Raw genomic sequence first — 19,514 nt, 5'->3', positions numbered from 1 at the left:
CCTTTTTCTAAATTCTTGCTCTTTCTGTTGTGCTGATTATGTGTCCTACCACACAAGTAGTCCCACTTGGTGCCTTTCCTTCCTACAACTGTGTCCCTCAGATTTCTCCTTATTTTCTCCTTTAGGGTCATGTTTTATTTTCTTGGATTGATTAGCAGCCTTGACCTTCATTTTTCAACGGGGGGAGTAGTGAAACCTTAGCCAGAGCTTGTGCTCCTCCAGGTAAGATAAGGTGAGGAGAAGGAGCTTTTCAGAGTGGAGAGCCAGAGAGCCTATAGTGATGCACCCTGAGCTCTGCTTGACTCTTAGGAGGTGTACTTGGCAGCTCCAGAACCTGCCATGCCTCTGTGGCGGACACTGCTCTTCATGGGGGAGTGGGGCTATCATTCTCTTCTATAACTGCCAGGCCATGGGGTTGGAGGGGCAGGAGAATATCTCAGGCACTCTTCATTAGGTTCCAGGGCTTCCTCGTAGTCATTCTGCCCTGCCCTCCAGATTTTCCTGCCCCATAGTAAAAATATCAAGTAAAATACCAAGGCAACAAGGGGAAGAAAAAGGAGTGCAACAAGCCAGTGCCACCTTAGTCCTTTCCATTCCTCACTATTCCCCATTCACAGGTACTCAGTCATCCTGTCCTGCCTCTCCTGTGGCACCTTTGGGTGGGTTTGGTACCTCGTGTTAGCTACCTTGCCAGGAACTGGAATTCCCCAGCCCTGGTTCTTTGTCTTCATTTGCCTTGGTATCCTATTTTCTGGCTATGCCACAAATTTGTTTTTGTTTTGGAGAATAAAACGTATTCATTCAGTAAATATGTATTGAGCACGTAGGGTTTGAAAGACTCTTTGCTAGGTGATGGGCTAACACAGTCAATGAGCTTTTCTAACCACTGCTCTCATTGCAATTAGCTAAGTAAATCAATTTGGCATTGCCCAGTCTCTGAGTCACCACACTTGCCAGGAACCAGCCTGAATTTTCTCCCCACTGTGTTTGCCAGGGCATGCCCTCTCTTTTAGAACTTGGCTAGCAACTCATTTCTGTGACACCTTTCAAAATTATTCTTCAGCCTTTATCATTCAAATTCCCTCTCCATTTTCATTAAGAGCATCTAAATAGAGTTATGAAATTCATAAGGTATTTGGAAAAATTGCCCACCTGACAGGTGGCCTGGTTTTTCAGTCCAGCTTTGCCACTAATTGGATGTACGATCTTGGCTAAGTTACTTCACCCCCTGGGGCCTCAGCCTCTGACATCTGTGTGGGCCGCTATGGTTGTGCTAGCTTCTGACTCTGGCCACAATTTCCAAAATTCCTGAGCACAGGGACAGGTCTGAAATATTAAATGTGCTTTATTTGTTGACCAGTCTGTTTAGCACACATTCAGTTTTCATCATAAACCAACAAAATCATTCTCATACTTCTTGATATCCAGTGCTGCGGCATATGCCTCTTTCAACCAAGTTGTCCCCGCTTTCTCAAAGTCAATATAATTCTGCCCCTTGGGGCACTATTTTTCTCTTCCTGGGAAGAAAGCTATTTTTGTGATTTGTGTGAACTCTACTGAAAGAGAAGCAGCAAAAGTACATGGTACACTATTCCTACAGATCATGCAGAATTTATGAGACGTGAGAGCTCCTGGACGGGAGATTTGCAAATCTGCCATCCACGTCTCCCTAGGAGGCTTGACTACTTCTATTGGATGGCTCAGGTGTGGCCTTAAGAGAGGCAATGGGCTCTTAAGATTTCTAGGACCAGGACTCTTTTAGCTGCAGCCCAGGTCTAGAGAACTGTTTCAATGTCTTACTTTACCACCCCTCCACGTTTCTCTATTTTAAGCCTCATCCTTACTGACACTCCTCCATTCTGAGAGGGGGAACTGTGCCTCTTATGTCTTTTTGGCTTCTGGATCCATCATCTTCCAGCTCCTCAGGAACTTTATTCCCTTAATGATCCCCTTTTCCCTTTCTCATCAACTCTTTCCCACTCTGGTTCTTCTTTTCAACTTCTATGCCTTCTCAGATCTTAACTTTAAAACAAACCTTGCCTGCATACCTGCACTGCTTTGCCTGGCCAACACCAACTTGTCTCTCTATTCTCTGTTCACATGAAGTCTCCCCTCCATGCCCACACTTCTACTTTTCTCTGTTCCTGGAGTGCCATGTGCATATCTCTTGTCTCACATATATCCTGTACTGCAGTTTACTTTTTTTACATGATTGACCCTCCCACTGGACAAAATGTAACCATACTTTTCACCTATTGCTGAACTCCAGTTACCTTATATAGTAATCTCAATAAATTTTTGTTTGAATCAATAATGCAGAGGCCTAATGAATGTGTCATTTTGAGAAGCTGTTTTCAAATCTAAGTAAAAGAACTGGAATGGGCCCAGAAAATTCAAGACACTTATATCCTCAAGGCCCATCTGCAGTGAGGTTTAAAGAAGTAAGGTATTTCGACATACTAACAAGAGCAGGATATTAAACAGTGGTAAGATCTCAATTTTCCCCTACAGGATTCCTTTAAAAAATTACAGACAGTACTTATTCAATGAAGAAGCAAATTTGAGTATAAAAATCACCTGTAATGCCGCAATGTAGATATGACTTCTGTTAATATTTCCATGTACATTCTTCTAGACTTTACTGTGCTAAAATGTCTATTTGTGTAAATACATATTTTAAATTGCATTATACCATGTATAGGAGAAGGCAATGGCACCCCACTCCAGTACTCTTGCCTGGAAAATCCCATGGACGGAGGAGCCTGGTGTGCTGTAGTCCATGGGGTCGCTGAGAGTTGGACACGACTCAGTGACTTCACTTTCACTTTTCACTTTCATGCATGGAGAAGGAAATGGCAACCCACTCCAGTGTTCTTGCCTGGAGAATCCCAGGGACGGGGGAGCCTGGTGGGCTGCCGTCTATGGGGTCTCACAGAGTCGGACACGACTGAAGTGACTTAGCAGCAGCATACCATGTATACTTTTGACAGCCTACTTTTTCACTCATCATGTGGATCTTTCCACACCAATAAAAACACAGCTACAATATTACTTTTATGCTGGAGTGGGATTAAGGTGGGTGAAGGTTATGATATATTTAACCAATTCATCCTCTGTTATAAAATTTTAGGCTCTTTCTAGTGTTTCATTATTTCAAAACCATTTCAACAAAAAAAAAATTTTAAACCATTCAACCAAAAAGTTTACATTTTTTTAAGCTCATGCCTTATTATTTGCTAAGGATGTATTTTTAATGGTACAGTTTCCTGGTCAAAAGATATATTCATATTTGAAGTTTTTTATGTTGCAAATTGCCACATTTCTCTTCAGAAAATTATACCAATTCATGAGCTTCCCTAGTGGCTCAACTGTAAAGAAAGTTGTACCAATTCACACAAAAGTGGATTTTCCCTACAGTTTCACCAGTATAGGTTATGCTGATGCTATTTACTCTTTTTCATTTTGATTTGATTGCTATGGTTTTTTTTTTTTTCTTTCAAAACTTGCACCTCATTGATTGCTAGTTAGGCTGAACATATTTTTATATCTTTATTGTTCCTTTTATTTATTTATTTTTAAAAAATGTTTATTTATTTATTTATTTAACTGCCCAGGTCTTAGCTTCAGCATGCAAGATCTTTTAGTTGCAGCATGTGGGATCAAGTTCCCTGATCATGGATCAAACCCTGGCCCTTTGCATTGGAAGAGTGGAGTCTTAGCCACTGGACCGCGAGGGAAGTCCCTATTCCTTTTACGTTATATTTATTTTTGAGTTTCCTGTTCATATCCCATTATCTCTTATTTATTTGAAAAGTTATATGTACTTGCCAGAAATCTATCATATACTTCTCCTAAATTGCTCTTTGCATTTTAAAGCCTTATTTACAGTGTTTTAAAAATTCTTACTTTACTAGGCATAAAGTTTAAGCTTTTTTTCCATAGGTAATCCATCTTTTCCTTCAAGTTTCTTCTTAGATACCTTCCCCACATGAGGCAGAGATGACCAGTTATCTACCAAATACCCTCTCCTCATTTTCTCTAGCAAGAGAACAATGTGTTTCTGAGTCTCCTTTGTAGTTGGGTGTGACCAGGTGACCAGTTAGGGTCAATACTGCAAGTGTTGTTGTGTGACCTGGGGCAAAACTCCTCAAGAGTGAGAGGTGAGGCTTCTCCCTTCTTTTCTGCTGCCTAGAAGGAGACAGCTGGGGCTCCAGCAGTCATCTTGGACTATGTAGCAGTGGGTACAGAAGGAAGGAGGCTGGAGTCCTCACGTGTACAGCTGCCACACCAGCCTTGGGCTGTCTACCTCCAAACTTCTCTTCTATAAGAGATTAGGTCTTATAATAAGTCACTGTAGTCAAGCCTCTAGAAAGAGCAACTATTACTCCTAAAAGCAATTCCTAACTCATATGCTGACCCAAGGTTATATTAATATTTATTTTTATTTTGTATTTATTTGCATTTTTATCTACTATATTATCTCTACCTTTACAGATATATGACTGAAAAGACTTATAACCAAGCTTCAATAGTATATATAAGATGATAATTCTTGGTAGAAGGTTCTTCAAAATAATAATTGCTAGGCTTCCCTGGTGGCTCAGCTGGTAAACAATCTGCATGCAATGTAGGAGACCCCAGTTCAATTCCTGGGTCAGGAAGATTTGCTGGAGAAGGGATAGGCGACCCACTCTAGTATACTTGGGTTTACCTGGTGCCTCAGCTGGTAAAGAATCTGCCTGCAATGTGAGAGAATTGGGTTCAGTCCCTAGGTTGGGAGGATTCCCTTGAGAAGGGAACAGCTACCCACTCCAGTACTCTGTCCTGGAGAATTCCTGGACTGCAAAGAGTTGGACACAACTGAGCAACTTCCACTTTCAGATCCCTGTGTGGATAAACTGTTACACTGAATTTTAAGGAAGAATCTAATTATAGAGTTTTATTCTATCAGGCATTTTTTGAAAAAGTTAGGCCAACAATCTTGACTAAAATACTTTCACAATACAGATCTTGAAAACAGTTTTAGTATCTATTTTCTTCACTAATTATCAGATTTAATCCTGACAAGTTAGTTTTCAGAGGATGTGACTATAAAATATGTCTAGCTAGTTGGGAGGTTTTCAATGTAGATAGTTGGATACATATCTAAATTTGAATAATAAAGAGCTATACTATAGCAATATTGTACTATAGTTCCTTACAGCCAGAATTTAATTTTAATACTATTAGTTTTAAAACATGTTTTGACTATAGGTATGCTTTTTCTAGAACTTGACAATACATACTACTCTTGCTCATGGAACAATTAGCCAGATATTAGTGTTCAATTTAATGTAATGAATATTTCCTTAACTAATGTTTATTGTTTATATGTGTGTGCACGCTCTCACTCATGTTCGACTCTTTGTGACCCCCTGGTCTCCAGTCCACTAGTCTCCTCTGTCAATGAGACTTCCCAAGCAAGAATACTAGAGTGGGTTTCCATTTCCTACTCCAGGGGATCTTCCTGACCCAGGGATCGAACCTGTGTCTCTTGCATTGGCAGGGGTTTCTTTACCAGTTGAGCCACCAGGGAAACCCCAAACACCTATAATGTATTTATTAGTCTCTGTATTTAAACTCACAATGACCTGCAATTCAGGTAATATAATCCCTAGTGTAGAGAGGGGGAAATTGAAGCTCAGAGGTGTTAATTCATTTGCACACTCACTGGCTAAAAGGAAATTTCAGACAGCCTCTGCAACCTGTTAGTTTCAGACTCTAAACTCTTGTTCTACTCATTCCAGGCCCTAAGCTGGGCCTGAATGAGATAAGAGATTAGGAAGACAGTTTCCTACAAGCAATATTAAAGAAAATTTGGTACTTACCTGCCCCACACAGATCTGTAATGTTAATGCGAGTGGGCAAGGAACTGCCTTTCGAGTTAGCTGCAGACACAGCCACAGCCCAGGTCCCAGTTCTGGGAATGACCCAGGTCCAGGAGGTGTCTTCTGTGATGTTCTGTAGTGTGATTTCCCCTCCTGCCACCTCCTGCAAGGTCACTTGATAGTGGAGGATTTTTCCTCTTGCTTCCGATAGACTCAGATTCTGCAACAAAACACATTTACTTACTGTGTACTCTCAGACAAGGTCACTGGATGCTCTATGCTAGGACCTCATGACTGCCTGCAGCAGGCAGCTACACCAAAGCAACCTTTTTATTTACATCTTTTCATTTCTTCCACCACACACTTTTACGCTCCACCAAGCTCCACCACGTATAGAAAAAAATCAGTTAACATTTTTTAAAAGTTAATTCTTATAGAACTGTTTGGGAACAATCCCAGAAAGTAAGCATAAAACTAATTCTTTGTATTGTAACCCTGTTAGGACAAGGACCATGAGAAACAGAAGTACTGGAAATGGAGAGCTGCCCAAGCCTGTGTTGGCAGTGCCTGTCCATGCCTAGCATAGGAAGAGAAAGGCATTGCTCACCAGACTTAAGCATCACAGTTTTCTTGGCAAGGCTCTTCCTTCCATGGGGTGTGGGGTGACCTTAAGACACTGAAAGACACACCTTAGGGTTGGCAAATGCCCCTTTCTCTGGTTTCCTGCTCCTAAGCCATCTTTTAATAATTTGGTATCCTACGTCCTTTATCTGTCAGGAGAGGCTGGGTTAATATGAATATCTGCTTCATTTAGAACTTGTATCTTCCACTTTAAGTGAAAAAACTGGCCTTCTGATTATAATTTGGCTTCTGAAATAATTAGCATGCTGCAAGAGGATGCTCCTATCTGCTGACTCAGGCCTTCTGGTTGGCCCAACAGCTGCAATTCTCACCATAAATTAATGCATGAACATCCAGCTTTTTTATATTTCAGGCTCTGGCAGCTTGAATGATGCAGGCCATGTTGTAGGTGCCTTTCTGGATCCACAAAGCCCAAGACTAGATCATAAAATATGGTCAAAGCAGTGGGTGAATGCCACGTGGCTGGGGGCATTCTGGGGTGCATTTTCAGCCTTTCCCTATAAGACATCCTGTGTCCTGGCAAGAACCAACAAAGTTTTGGTGGGGCAAGTGTGCATCACAGCTGATCTTGTGTGGATGAAAACAAGTGAGTGCTTTTGACATTGTGATGTTCTGAACTGTTATTAATAAACATGCCCTTGGCCACAGAAGGAAAAAAAAAGATAAATAAGTAAAAGCTGGGTAGGGAAGACCATTCCGTCAGTTCTCTCTCATTCCATCCTTCCCTGCCTGTCTCTTTGGTAGCTCCAGAGGGTAGCACCCAAATGTACTTCCCACGAGTTGGCACTCACAAAGCTCCCCATTCTTGCCAGGGACCCAGGAGGCAAATAGGGAAACAGCCTCTATTATGGCCCTCTCATTGTCCTTCACAGACATCTTGGCAATCTCATGCAATCCAATGGTAGAATGCTAATAGAAGGGGGGAAATGTCAAGTCCTCCTGGGTCCAACGAACCTACATAGTGACTGCTGTGGAAATCTATCTGATCCCAGTGATCTGGTAAGCAGAGGTGTGGGTTGGAAAGATGAGTGAAGGAGGGCAGTGAAGGGCCTGGACCTATCTTGCATTTTCTCTTCAGATACCATACATTTGAGCTGCAAATATCAGTAAGAAAATGAAGATGGGGCCAACAAGTTAGACAAATGAACGTGGTATCCCTTGACTTATGCTTGTATAAAATGTCAAACTCAAGTTTGGGGATAAAGGTTAGCATCAATCAGTTAACTAATCTCCTTAACCAAATTGGAAAATGGACCTAACTTATCTAGCATGGTCCATAGAATAAAATATTCAATGAGTTCAGTGAGCCATTGGAGAAACAAGTATTTAGCCAGCGGGGCAGTCAGTCTCCTGAAGCACCTGAAAACAGTGTGATTAGGTTAGTTTAAAAAATTAGGTAACATCAAGTTTGCAAATCATGACATAATCCATCACCCGTGGATTATACCTGGCTCTGAGGGAATGGAATAACAACAGAACTAAATAGTGGAATAATTATTCCAGTTATAATAATAGCTGGAATAGAATAATACCAGAAGAACAGAACTGGAGGGGATTCTCCAGATGAACAATTAATTCAGTGTTTCATTTTATCAACGGAGGAAACTAAGTCCCAGGGACATGAGATGATTTGCTTAAGGCCGCTCAAGAGACAGATGGAGGAGCTGAGTGGAATCAAGGGCTCCTGACCTCCGGACTCATGACTCCTCCACTCTGACTCGCTACTCCTTCTATTGGCAAGCCTGAGGCAGTTGGTGAGTACAGGCGCCATACTGCATAGTTGGGATGGAGGAGCTGAGAGTGGAATCAAGGACTCCTGATCTCCGGACTCATGACCCCTCCACTCTGACTCGCTACTCCTTCTATTGGCAAGCCTGAGGCAGTTGGTGAGTACAGGCGCCATATTGCATAGTTGGGTCCTCAGTCACCCTTCTGGCCCAGAGTTGCAAAGCAGCCTCTGTAATTGTGCAGCTGCGGTACGCTCTGATGTGGAACATCAATATGGGCATGAGGTTGGTAATTTGGGGAGGGTGGAGATCCAGAGTTCTTTCTCCAGAGCCGACAGACTCTGAGTCAGAAGGAGACAAGTTCTGAAACAAAAAGAACCTTGGCCTGAGGAGCCAGCTGGGTCTTTTCAGATAAACTTATTTTTTCCTCTAGTGTTTATTTGGGTGGGTGAGAAGGGGGAATCTATCATCTATTGGGCCATACCATGAGTCAGGAGCTCTACAACGAATGTCACATGTATTCTTTATAACTCCCCATTCTGATGAGGGTGGTAAAGCTCAAGCGAGGTTAAGAAATGAATTCGTCCCCATAGTAATGTGAGATTTTAGTGCGCCCCCTGGTGGATGTGAGAGATGAAGGAGATACTCCTATTGAGCCTGGGGTCCCTGTGAACATCGCAAAGACAGGGTACTTCTTGTCCCTTCTCGGACAGGGCTAAGAGCAGATTTCAGCCAGTGATATTACTGTCGTCACCTTCTTCTACTGGTAAGAATACACTAAAAATAGAAATGTGTCCACTGCTGCTCTCCCTTCAGTTTTCTTTCTGCTCTGTCCTGTGGAAAATGACCTAAACTTAGTGAACTTAGCCTTTCTGACTTTGGTACTTTGGTTTGTCGAAGAAACAAGGAGCGAGCTCCCTTATAAACCATTATAATAACTCCGCTGCCTGAAAAGGCTTTCAGAATCAAAAATAACTTGGTGAGTGCAATCCAAGAAAGCACAAAGTCTGATGCATTTCAGAATGCACTGCCCCGTTTCTGTTTTGAAGTGCATTATAGGAAAGGTGTTTCTGTGAATTGATAAAGCATTTCCTCTCAGGGCTTAAAAAAAACTACTGTACTGACAATAAAGTAATATTTTACTTCTGAATTTCTCTTGAAGCAAAAAAAAACTTTTTAAAAAGTGTTATAAAAGTTTATCCTATATCAGAGAAGAGAGCCTGTAACCAAGACACCGTGGAAAGCTGGAGAGTTTGAACACTTACTAATCACAGCTTTATCTGTGAAGATTTTTTTTCCTTTTGGGTTCTGGAACACTGCTGACTTGGTTCTTGTTATTAGGACAGACCTTTGACTTTTATGTTCCACCACTTAGCAGCTGTGTGACTTTGGGCAAGCTATTTCAAATCTGGAGCCTCAGTTTCCTCACATGTAAAATGAGGATAATTCTTTGTGCAGCACAGGTGTATTGGAGGATTCAGTGACCTAAGGGAAACAGACTGTTTCAAAAGAGTGTTCGGTGCATGACAGATGTGAAGACACTTGGTGGGTACTCTTTATTCACTCTAATATAAAAATCATCATGATTGGCACTTTACCCTTATGGCTATTCTATGAATCCTCTATTATTCATAGCCTCTTAACCTGGCTTATACCACAGCTCTCTGTGGAAATCTCATCAATATCAGACAGTTGATTATAAAGAATATATACCATTTGTGGGTTTAAGCCTGAATACCTCAACTTTTCAACTTACGACTGCCTGCCTTCAGCAACCCTAGTTCAAAGTAAAGACAGTCTTTACCTGGAAGGTTTGAAAATCACTGTACTGGAAGTTTCTATATGTGGATCTATTTTCCCCATTAGCCTGTCAGTTCATTTTTACATTCTCAGTGTCACGCACAGGGTTTGCCTCCTAACAATGACCTTGCAAACACTTGTCACAATTCTCTTTAGTTTTCATAGCAATCTCATGTAGTATATGCTATTATTATCTACACTGTGCTCATAAGGCACAGAGAGGTTGAGCACCATGCTCAAGGACACATAGCCAGCAAGTGGTAAAGCTGGAACTTGAACCCAGGCAGCACAGCTGCTCTAACCTGGAGGATGAGGTCTTAAACTGCTGTCATGCTGGCTCTTAGTAGGCATTCCCCAGGTGTTCTGTTATTCTGAACTGATTTACCTTCTGGCAGTTACCCTGGCATAATGATTTCTATCTTGTTTTATAGCTGGAAAACAGCAAAATAATGGAAACTTTTTAAAAGCAAGCTTTAACTCTCCTTGCATCTGTGTTTTCTATGTTCTGTTAATTCTCTGCTACTTACTCTTATCTTTGTCACTGACCACATTCTGCTATCCAACCCAAATTCCCTGCATTGCAGCTGGCATAGCATGTGTGACTAGCAAGCAAGGGAAAGCAACCTGTTCTGTCTGAAAGTACCTGCAGCAATTCTGCGCCAGCCTGTGTTGGGACAGGGCTCGGAAAGGGAAGGAGAGAGAGTTGAATACCACAACAAAACTAATCTTCCCATCTGCTGCTTTTGTATTTAAATATTGATTCTGATGTTGTATACCTCCTATAATTATATAAGGCTCCTGGCAGCCAATCTTCCCTGGGGATTTACAATAGACCTTTGTCCTCCATCAATATAAACCAGGTTACAAATAGTACTTTCTACTTTTATTGAATCCCGTTCATATGAGCAGGCCAAAGAATTAATTCATGGCTTCAGTGCAATGTGATACAGACTGGAACACTCTTCATTCAGCAAAGACAAAGACAGGGAGAAAGAAACCAAGTGAATTATTAAGCAAGCTGCTTCTGATCTCAACTGTCTTTTCTGAAGCTGCGCTGTTAACTAGTATGGGGCTGGCTCTTTTCTCTTTCTCCTTGTCTTTTATGGTTTGAGGGTAGCTATTTATCAAAATGAACTACTTCTTTTAACAAGTGAATCTCTTCCCTGCTCAATCTTTCCCCCGCTTTTGGAAACAAGCGTTTCCCCATCTCTCCTGTCCTGGTTGTCAAGGCTTAGGAACCTTGCTCAGTACAGGAGGGAGCCATGTAGCCTTTGAAATGAGGCTACCCTGACCTAGGATGGGGTGCCATCTGGAGGGTGAGCTCTTGGCCTCTGGCCATACTGGCACTTAATAGACACGTGCATGCATGCGTGTGTGCTGTCGCTTCAGTCGTGTCTGACTCTGCGACACTATGGACTGCAGCCCGCCAGGCTCCTCTGTCTCTGTGATTCTCCAGGCAAAAATACTGGAGTGAGTTGCCATGTCCTTCTCCCGGGGATCTTCCCAACCCGGGGATCAAACCTGAGTCTCCTGCATTGGCAGGTGGATTCTTTACCACTGAGCCATCAGAGAAACCCCAAGATAGCTCATTAATAATTTTTACATTGATTACATGTTGAAATGATAACATTCCCAATAAACCTGTGTTAAGTAATACGTATTATTAAAATTAACTCCACCTGTTTTTTTTTTTTAATGTCCTAAAATGTGGCTATGAGAAAGTTTGAAATTACACATATGGCTTGCATCTGTAGCTTGCTTTATACTGGGTTGGCCAAAAAGTTTGTTCAGGTGTGTCCTCTTATGCTGAATGAACTTTTTGGCCAACCCAATATTTCTATGGGATAGCACTTCACTAATGTGATTCGTTACATGCCAAGCCATGCCCCCCTGAGGTCTTCCTAGCAAATGTTCTCCCACCCTTGTCCTGACTAATTTGTTCTTCTGGGGAACTCCAATATTACCTTCTTTTGCTTTTTTAAGTCAGAAAACTGTAATAACACCTGGACAGAATCAACATAAACAGTTTAAGGGAAAATACATGCTATTTTCTAAAGCTTTTAAATGTTCCAAAAGATTTTATCCTTAAAACTCAGTTTAAACAGGGGAGGGAGGTGGGAGGGGGGGGTTCATGTTTGGGAATGCATGTAAGAATTAAAGATTTTAAAATTAAAAAAAATAAATTAAAAAAAAACAAAAACAAAAACTCAGTTTAAACAAACAAAAACTTCACCCTATTTAATCCTCAGAAACTAGACTGCTGACTCAATTTACCCATACCTCCAAATCCTTTCAACCAAATAAACTACAAGCAGACTCTCACATGGATTCTGATTGTCCCTCCTGTCCCTTGCGTCTTCCTGACGCTCTGTCTCTTTAACTGCAGTGACTCATTGCCTGAGCTCCACTTTGGTCTATGGTTCACAAAGTTAGTCAGCTGCACAGAGGATGGGAGATGCTGAAACTGCCAATATTACCTTCTGAAAGGTCCTCTCCGATTCCTCACCCCTCCCCTCCCTGGTCATAGTTTCCTCAGCTGAACCTTGAACTCCTTCTTAACACCTGAAGACCCTCACCATCCCCTCTGCATTTCTGTCCTCCTCTGCTGGACTGTGAGCTCAAGGACACGGAGCCTGCCCCTGGCTTGTTCACCTCCATGTCCTTGCATACAACAAGGGCTCTAGGCCTAAAGTGGGGCTTTAATGTACTTGTTCACGTGGATGAACAAATGAGGGAGTGAGCTAATAAAGAAGGGAACTCAGCTCCATCTGCACACAGACATTTCTCTTCCAGACCCATGGTCTAAACCCAAACGTCAGAAAGTTCATGATTAGTTCATGTTTCAGTGAGAGGACTCTGAAGAAACTGACAGAGGAAACTGGAAAGGGTAACGTGGCTTTAACCCACTGTCATATCTTTTCATACATCATCCATATATATCCAAAGTGATTTTCTTCTTAAAGGATGGAAGCTGAGTTAACTGAAGGAAAAGTATACTGGAATCACAGATGGAAATAACTGGTCAAAGCAAAGGAAATGATGTGAAGGTTTGTGCAGAAGGGGATGTTGGAATGTGAGGGAAAGAATTGGTGACCCCTTGTGAAGGGCTCTCATCCAACACTGGGGCTGTTGGTGACACAGCAACATTTTCTACCACCGCATTTACTGTTTTGACAATACCCGGGTGTTTTATAGATTAGGCTCAATTTTTTGGCTTCAGCATAGAAAGTACTTTTTCTCTTAAAAGCAACTATGGGGACTTCCTTAGTGGTCCAGCGGTTAGGACTCCGTGCTTTTACTGCAGGTTCAATCCCTGGTCAAGGAGCTAAGATCTCACAAGCCGTGTGGTATGACCAAAAATTAAAAACAACAACAATAACAACAACAAAAAAAAACTATGGCAAAAAACAGTACAGAATACTTTTGAGGAAATGTATCTTTTAGGAGAAACCAAGGTGTGGGAAAATGAGGAACTACATAGGAACCAGAACAATAGCAGTCTCCTCTACCCTCAACACGCTCACACTCACATTCATAAATAGACACACACGTAGATGCTCACATTCACACCCACCCCCCACACTCACAGACCCACACATATTCACCCACACTCACACCCACATACACCCCACACACCCATCTTCCACACGTTCACGCCTTTACACTCACTCACTGCAATGGTGATTCACACATTGGAATTTCACACCTAATGTGATGGTGTCAGGAGGGGGGGGCCTCTGTGAGTTGATTAGGTCATAAGGGTGGAGCACCCATGGATGGCATCAGCACTCTCTAAGACCCCAGACAGCTGTCTAGCCCTTTCCACCATGTCACCATGTCAGGACACAAGAGAAGTGTGCGACCAAGAAGAGGGCCCTTACCTACCCGTGCTGGCAGCCAGATCTCAGATTTCCAGCATCCAGAACTGTGAGAAATTGATCTCTGCTATTTACAAGCCCCCCAACTACGGTATTTTATTAGATGTGACTAAGACACTCACATACATGCACAGCATACATGCCTGCACACTCACACACATACTCTACACACCCACACAATCAGATCCCTCCCACAAATACAAAATTCACACGCATTCATACACCTGTGCACTCACACACACACAGCACACATGCAGACACACCACTCCAGACACTCACACACCCTCTCCTGTCTCCCCTCCCTCCACACCCCTGCTCCCCCGCCCCCCCCTCAGCACACACCTGGGCTGTACCCATTCAGCATCAAGTTGTTCTCCTCTAGTGTAAACATACTAGAGAAGTGAAAGGTCATCTCTCATTTCCCCAGCAGCAAGAGAAACGTGCTCTCTCTGTGTTCACAGGCTGACGGGGTTTTACTTGGGGCTTCCTTTGGTGCTGAAGCCCTGAATTCCCCTCTGCAGTGGCGGGGTGTCCCTTTCATTGGGTTTCCCAGTATTGAACAAAGTTAAAAAAGAAAAATCACCCACCACACGCATGTCTTCACTTCCCTTCCCCAGTGAGGTCTGACTGGGCCCCACCACAAAGCACCTGATCTGGCTGCAGGCTGTTCTGAGGTTTTGATGAGTTTCTCATGTCACAGCACTGCCCCGGCAGCTCCCAGTCCCGCCTGAGGGTGGCAAGAGGAATCCCCAGTCAGAGGAATGGGAGAGAGGTGGTTCCAAACAGAAGGGCAGTATTCCACCCAGGAAGGGCTCCCAACAGCAGGCACCACATTACAGAAATCCTTGTGGGAAATTGCTTCCCCTCCCCACACTGCAGTTTCCATGTTTGTAAAATGATTGTTGGAACTGCATGCTGCTTAAATGCCCTTTGGCTCTAGAGGTCTGGGATTCGTGGTTCTGGGGCTCAGAGCAGAACCACTCATCTCAGTAACTCTGGGCAGGGTTTAATTGCCACTTCCTGTGTAGGGCCATTGAAGAATTCCGGGATTCAACAGAAAAAGACTAAGTCCTGTGTGTGCATGTGCTGAATCACTTCAGTTTTGTCTGACTCTGTGTGACCCTATGCGCTGTAGCCTGCTGGGCTCCTCTGTCCCTGGAGCTCTCCAGGCAAGAAAACTGGAATGGGTTGCCATTTCCTTCTCCAGGGGAATCTTCCCGACCCAGGGATCAGAACCCAAATCTCTTATGTCTCCTGCCTTGGCAGGAGGGTTCTTTACCACTAGCGCCACCTGGGAAGGACTAGGGACTAAGTCCTGTAGCAACTCCAACTCTGCTTTTTCAGGCTGGACAATCGCTGAAGGTTTTGAAGGTGCCCTTTCATAACCACCATCTAGCATAAGGTTGTAGAAGCTTCTAGTTTTTACATTTTTGGTTTCTTATTCAAATTCGTTCCGGTCCAAAAGATCCTTCTTGGGCCCACAATTTTGGCTCCACAAAAGAAAACCTTTTCTAACTTATAGACAAGAGATGCCCTCAAGGTGGGCTGTCTCCAGAGCAGTTTTTCCTGTCCCAGAAGGTCCCAGCAGAGACATCTGTCTGTCCTGGCTGGACTAGGAGCAATGTTCATGAGAGATAGGGTGGACTAGAAGAGTTTTAAAGCCCTTTTGAATTTCAAGACTTCATTTTAGAACCTAAAGCTTTCTAAGAAACAGGGACAAGATTAAGATGAGCAGCAGAGAGGAGTCTGCATATGGAAGTTTGCTATACATTACCTGTTGGCTAACAAATCGTTATTTTGACTTTGCTCCGAGGCTGGCTTCAGGGTGCCCTGCTTATGCCTATTCTAACTGCTCTTTGTGACAGAAAGAAAGACAGGTCTAGCACTGGGTATGTTGGTTACACTGTTATGAGAAAAATCATGTTGCAGTACCATCTAATTTTTCCTTGGCAGCCCCAGTGATTTTTCTGGATTTGCACCTTCTCATTTACTTGTGCCTCCACTCCCCACCTTGAATTCTGCAGGTACTTTGATCATTACCCTCATTCTATCAAGAGAAACCCCAGAGTTGAGAGGAATGAAATGGGACCAGAACAGCATATTTTCAGATAACTGTAAAGGACATTTTTGGAGGAGGGATCTTTACGGGACGAAGAATTTGCATTTTAACCAGTTGCTCACTTGTGAAAATGAAAACCAACAGCCAGGAATTGAGCTAGGTTCTTCTATACTGTTTACAAATTACGGTTGCTCTAAATGCCTTGCTTTAAGAATAATCTTGCTATTAAAAATTCATTTTTTTAAGATAAATTTTAAGCTGCAGTTTTAGTTTCAAAGTGAAGAACTTGATTATGACTCACCAAGCTATTTACAGTAGTCTCCTTTTATACCAGAGATTCTATGTGTGAGAGAGAGAAAGGGAAAGAGGGAGAAAGAGCTCATTTCTTAAAATTGAAGAAGACTGTGATTATCAAAATCTATCATGGTAACCCTATCAGAGGACTTTATTACTCTGACTTCTGGTTTCGTGCTTGTCAGCTGCATAATTCCAAAACTGTTTATCTACCCTTAACTGGAAGACATGTCGTAAAAAGGGCATAGCTTTTGAGAAATAAAACCTCTTCTTATAAACATGCCAATCAGTAGCTCAATTCGAACAGTATATATATTTTGGGGGGCAAAATGAGTCATACTGTAGCAGAAAGAGCTCTGGATGGGGTTTTAGTCCCAGCTCTGCACTTAGTAGGTGGTTGACTTTGTGAAAAACCTCCTTTTTTGGACTCTCAGTTTTTTTCATGTGTTAGTGGGGATACTAGTATGTATCTCTTAGGGTTTTTGTAAGGGTTAAGTGAAATGATAATACCAGCTTTCAGCACTTTGTGAAACTTTTACATTCTGTCATAACATTAGGCCTCATTGTTTCCTGGAAGGTTGTTCTGTTTACCACCATTTTACTACTATTCCTGAGGAAAGGCTGTTTTCTATTCCTATTTCTCTTATTTTTGACTATTATTAGTATTTCTGAGGTAGAGGAGCTTACTTTCCACCCCCCTCATCTCTGGCCATCAAATGCTGCACCCTATGTCAGACATGGACTGGCGATTATTCTTACTAGTATCTCACAGTCCTTATATCTGTGTCTCTCCCCTAAAATGAAAAAGTGTAGGTGGTCACTCTGTGGAAGCAAAATGAATGGCACTCCATTGTGGGGTGCTGAGGAGGCATGAGAGGAGAACAGAGTCAGGTGAGAGCAGGATTGTGGTGTAATTTTGGGTCAGAGGCAGTGTGGGCACAGTTCGGCAAGGGAAGATTTTGACTTTTCTGACCATGCATATTCCTAAATATCTGTATCCACAGCTTTACTCTCCCCTAAAATGAAAAAGTGAGGTGGTCACTGTGGAGCATATGGTATCTGTGGGGTGGGAGGAGGCAGAGAGGAGAACAGAATCAGGTGAGAAGGTGTGGTGAATGGGGTCAGAGGCTGGGCACAGTTCGGCAAGGGAAGAGACCTTGATCTGACTGGAAGTGGATGAGGGAAAGCTGTGATTGTGTGGAGGCAGGAAGTCAAGAGGCCTCACCCTTGTGCCGGAAAAGTAAATGACTTCGAGTCAACCACCATGAAGATCTGGCTGAGAAAATGAGTTCCAACACAGTCTCTGAAGCCTCAAATCAAAGCAACTATGGAACAAGTTCTTCGGCCTTGAAACTTACCCGTCCCAATATGTAATTCTCTTCATATGTCAATTATATCTCAATTAAAAAACACTATATAGTTCTGAATTTTAAGTGGACACTGCAAACTTACCTTCCAGAAAAGAGAAATCTGTTGTCTATTGTGGTCAATGTGCTGTCTCATGTACCAGACATCTAACATCCCAATAGGCTCTGTTTTGAAGGGGAAAAAAAAATCCACAGCTTCATATATATATACATATATACAAATACACAATGTAAAAACTTTAAAAGTCAATTGGTTATTGATTAAATGATTCTAAGAGAGTAGAATTATAGGATAATTTCAATTTTTTTGTGTGTCCCAGTATTTTCCTTTTCTTTTGTTAAATAATGAACATGCTGGACCACAGAAGTCATAAAAAGCAAAGCGCTATAGTCCATGGGGATCCCAAAGAGTCAAACATGACTGTGTGACTAAACAGCAACCTTAGGAACAAACTTTAAAAAATGACAAGGGGACATTACATTCTTAACTTACCCTTAAACATGTATTAGCAAAATAACTCAAAGAAAGTATACACAGTTAATTCGTTTTTGTTGGAATGCATAAAGAATTCTCAACAGAAAACACAGACATACATCACGAGGAAAACATTTTTCAATCCTGTAAAATACAAAACACAAAGGCTGAACTTTGTGTTCATCTCCATTCCTGAATTTATGTTGGAATATAATGATTTGGTTTTATGACCATTAGATAATAATCTATTTGTAAGGAAGTCTGTCTCATTCATCTTAGCATTCCTCACACCCAGCGCAGTGCTTAGAATGTAACAGGCTCCCAGTTACTCTTTGTTAAATGATGAACAAGCAAATGAACAAACCAGGCAATCTCATCTACTTGATGCTGAAACACAGGCTGAACTAGTAGAAGAAATAACCACCACTCCATAAAACAATGGTCAAATATGACCTAATTTAATTTGAGAAGGTCAACTGAACATATTTTTTTGAAAAGAAACTGAATAATCAACTCCTATGTCTAAGTGTGTGTATGTATGTGTATTATGAGTGGGTGAAATAGTTTTATTTCTCTCACTATCAGATTTGTTTTGATTTACAGCCAGGGGTGGAATCAATAGAAACAATCTCTGAAAACAGGCTTCAATTGCGCCAACCTGTGTAACAGTGACCCTCAGAGTATATTAGGGTGAAGCTATCTGAGGTTCCTTCATGGAGCAGCAAGTTCCATTTAACCAGCTGGAAATTCCCAGAAAGCAGTCCCACCTGGATGGCAGAAGACAAGCAGCCAGGAAGGGGAGAAGTGCTGGGGTCCAGCCCCGGTGGATCCAGGGAATTCGAAGGGTAGACGGCGTTGGCGTGGAAAGACTTGTTTATTGATTGATATAAGATTAGATTAAGAAACTATAGTGTAGTAGGAAGATTAAGTGGAGGAAGAGGGCTGAATAGCTTGGTTTACGCGGAAGACCAATAAAATTCCAGACAAGGAATTTGCACCATCTACGTTGGGCCACCGGCGCCCGCTTGAATATCTAAGGGTGCCTCGCCTTAAGCTCCCTTTCACGCGGGTCTTAACAGCCAAGGCAAGTAAGTAGACCTGGCGAGCCTCCGCGCCCCAGATGGAAATTCAGCCTGAAATTAAAATAAAGAGCAGAGGGAGGGAAAGAGAGAGACAGAGAGAGAGAGAGACACGGGGGAGCCAGATTCCCAAGAAACCAGGCCGAGAGACTAGCTCGAGAAACTGGTCCGAGAAGCTGGCCCCATCCTTTATTGTTCAGAAGGCCTTTTATACTTTTGATAAAACATGGAGATCAATGGGTAACACAAAATTATGTAGCGTTCGCAACCCAGATTCTTTCCATATATCATTTTGTATACAAAAGGTCTCAGGTGATTTACATTAT

At 42.3% G+C, this 19,514-nt stretch overlaps 1 protein-coding gene and 1 long non-coding RNA gene across 3 annotated transcripts in view; one reads left to right on the top strand and one right to left on the bottom strand.

Moving 5' to 3' along the window:
* LOC132659276 (uncharacterized) overlaps positions 1–19,514 on the top strand; it is a 652,410-nt gene that overhangs the window by 382,932 nt on the left and 249,964 nt on the right. The gene's annotated exons all lie outside the window — the stretch shown is intronic.
* Positions 1–19,514, bottom strand: part of IL12RB2 (interleukin 12 receptor subunit beta 2) — a 75,319-nt gene that overhangs the window by 33,453 nt on the left and 22,352 nt on the right. For both annotated transcript variants that reach the window (XM_042243522.1, NM_001252175.1), the window contains 2 exon segments: positions 17,720–17,799; positions 5,868–6,087 (listed from right to left, as the gene is read on the bottom strand). In XM_042243522.1, the coding sequence (XP_042099456.1) occupies positions 5,868–6,087; positions 17,720–17,799 (300 nt within the window).

Source organism: Ovis aries, chromosome 1, assembly GCF_016772045.2.
Source record: "Ovis aries strain OAR_USU_Benz2616 breed Rambouillet chromosome 1, ARS-UI_Ramb_v3.0, whole genome shotgun sequence".
Classification (NCBI taxonomy): domain Eukaryota; kingdom Metazoa; phylum Chordata; class Mammalia; order Artiodactyla; family Bovidae; genus Ovis; species Ovis aries.
The sequence above is the reverse complement of the archived record's forward strand: the minus strand, read 5'-3'. Positions and strand labels throughout refer to the sequence as shown.